Below are 2,747 nucleotides of genomic sequence, written 5' to 3'. Positions count from 1 at the left end.
AGGAACCTCACTTAACCAGAATTATGGAACGTGTCCATTGTGACTGCCTTCCTTCATTTAACAAATTTTACCTATGTTGTAAGATTGATATTCATATTCCTTTATAAGAATGATTAATATTCCATTTTATGTATATACATATCCTATCCATCCATCTGTCTGTGCACATCTGAACTCTTGCCACTGTTTGGATACTGTGCATAGTACTGCTATCAATATTGTAACAATGATAGTCTTCTAAAGAGTATACATAGCTATTACAAATACATCATTGAATTTGTTTGGAACAATGATATAAGTTATACTATAAATTCATAAAGTAATTTCCTGAGACATGCCTTGTCCTATTTATAAGTAAATGAATACAATCTATGTGAATACCGTATGACATATTTCATGCAACTATGATGGGGCATTGTTTAATATAGGAGTGAAAGGAATCACTTAAGCAAGGAATGTACTTTGGTGATGAGCCCACTTGCCTAGCATATAAAACACAATGGGCTCAATCTCTAGCCCTGAAAAGAAATGATTATGCTATGACATGGGCACGCAACACAAGTCCAGCTGACTTATTTTGGTTTACTCAGGATGCATCTCCTCCTTTGAACCAAAGAAAGCTTAAAAATGTTTGAGACACACGATAAATTAGTGCACTAAACCCCAACTTTTTATTTTCAGAGATCAGGAATGGTTGAAGAAAACCACACCATGAAACGTGAGTTTGTCCTCACAGGATTTACAGACCACCCTGAAATGAAGGGCCTTCTGTTTGCAGTATTCTTTTTCATCTATCTGATTACCATGATAGGGAATATGGGTCTGGTGATTCTGATTTCCAAAGAACGTTCTCTTCACACCCCAATGTACATCTTTCTGGGCAACCTGGCTTTTATAGATTCTTGTTGTGCCTGTGCTATTACCCCTAAAATGTTGGAGAACTTTTTCTCTGAGGACAGAATAATCTCTCTGTATGAATGTATGGCACAGTTTTATTTTCTGTGCACTGTTGAAACTGCAGACTGCTTTCTTCTGTCAGCAATGGCCTATGACCGCTATGTGGCCATATGCAACCCACTGCAGTACCACACCACGATGTCCAAGAAGCTCTGCCTTCAGATGACGACGGGAGCTTTCATAGCTGGAAACCTGCATTCTATGGTTCATGTGGGGCTATTATTTAGACTAGCATTCTGTGGGTCTAATCAAATCAACCACTTTTATTGTGATATTCTTCCTTTGTACAGACTCTCCTGTGTTGACCCCTATATCAACGAGCTTGTATTATTTGTCTTTTCAGGCTCAATCCAAGTCTTCACAATAGGTTGTGTCCTCATATCTTACCTTTTCATTGTTTATACAATTTTCCAAATGAAATCCAAAGAGGGAAGGATCAAAGCCTTCTCCACCTGTGCATCCCACTTTCTGTCTGTTTCACTATTCTATGGATCTCTTTTCTTTATGTACATTAGACCAAATTTGCTAGAAGAAGGTGATAAGGACATGCCAGCTGCTATTTTGTTTACAATAGTGGTTCCCTTACTAAACCCATTTATTTATAGCTTGAGAAATAAAGAAGTAAAGAATGTCTTGCAGAAAATTCTGCAGAAAAAAATAATTTCAAAAAATTTTAAACAAGCATCTATTATTGTGTAAAAACTCAATTCAGCAGAAAACTCACATGAGATTACACAGTAGAATTGCTTGTAAACTGTGTGCAAAAATGTTAAAGTCCATAAGGCTTTCTTAAGAGGCAGAGTGCCAGGTGGAAATATAGGTAAAATAGTAAATTGGGATGGATCTTAACAGAAAATAGAAAAAGAAAATAAAAGGTAAACTTTGAGATTCAAATTTCCAAATAGTCTGCTACCAGTCTCACGTCATTGGCCCTTGTCAATGTTGGGGATAGTAAACATCTAAAAGACAGCAAAACAATTGCAGCTAAAATACACATTTCCATCATATAAGCATTTATAATCAACTCATTTCAATAGCTTAGAGCATGAATACTTGGGTAAGCTAAGGTATAACAGAACCTGGGAAATGTCACTTGAAATCAAGAGCAACAAAATTGTAGCAGGTGAATTTTGAGGAACTCTTTATTTTTTATTTTTTGCACAAAACATTTTATTCCCACCACACACACACACATACACACACACATACACCCTCCTACTGTTCCACATCCCATACCTCCTCTGATCTCCCCTATTTCCAAGTGGATCCCCACCCCCACCCCACCCCCAACCCACCTGACCTCTAAACTCTCTGAGGCCTCCAGTCTCTTGAGGGTTAGGTGCATCGTCTCTGAATGAACACAAGCCCAGCAGTTCTCTGCTGTATGTGTGCTTTGGGCCTCATATCAGCTGGTGTATGCTGCCTGGTTGGTAGTCCAGTGTTTGAGAGATCTTGGGGGTCCAGATTGAGACTGCTGGTCCTTCTATCGGGATTCCCTCCTCCTCAGCTTCTTTCATCCTTCCCTAATTCAACAACAGGGGTCAGCTGCTTCTATCCATTGGTTGGGTGCAAATATCTGCATCTGACTCTTTCAGCTCCCTGTTGGGTATTCCACAGTGCAGTCATACTAAGTCCCTTTTCATGAGTGCTCCATAGCCTCAGTAATAGTGTCAGGCCTTGGGGCCTCCTCTTGAGCTAGACTTCAATTTGGGTCTGTCACTGGATCTTCTTTTCCTCAGGGTTCTCTCCGTTTCCATCCCTGTAATTCTTTCAGACAGGAACAAGTATGG

At 39.3% G+C, this 2,747-nt stretch overlaps 1 protein-coding gene across 1 annotated transcript; it reads left to right on the top strand.

Annotated features, from left to right (window-relative positions):
- Positions 1-592: 592 nt before the first annotated feature.
- On the top strand, positions 593-1,756 carry Olfr173 (olfactory receptor 173). The gene has a single exon (NM_147000.2). It carries the CDS (start codon positions 691-693, stop codon positions 1,654-1,656), a length of 966 nt encoding a protein of 321 aa, NP_667211.2. The 5' UTR covers positions 593-690; the 3' UTR covers positions 1,657-1,756.
- Positions 1,757-2,747: the final 991 nt, after the last annotated feature.

This window comes from Mus musculus, chromosome 16 (assembly GCF_000001635.26).
Source record: "Mus musculus strain C57BL/6J chromosome 16, GRCm38.p6 C57BL/6J".
Taxonomy (NCBI): Eukaryota; Metazoa; Chordata; class Mammalia; order Rodentia; family Muridae; genus Mus; species Mus musculus.
This window is presented reverse-complemented; position numbering and strand designations above follow the sequence as displayed.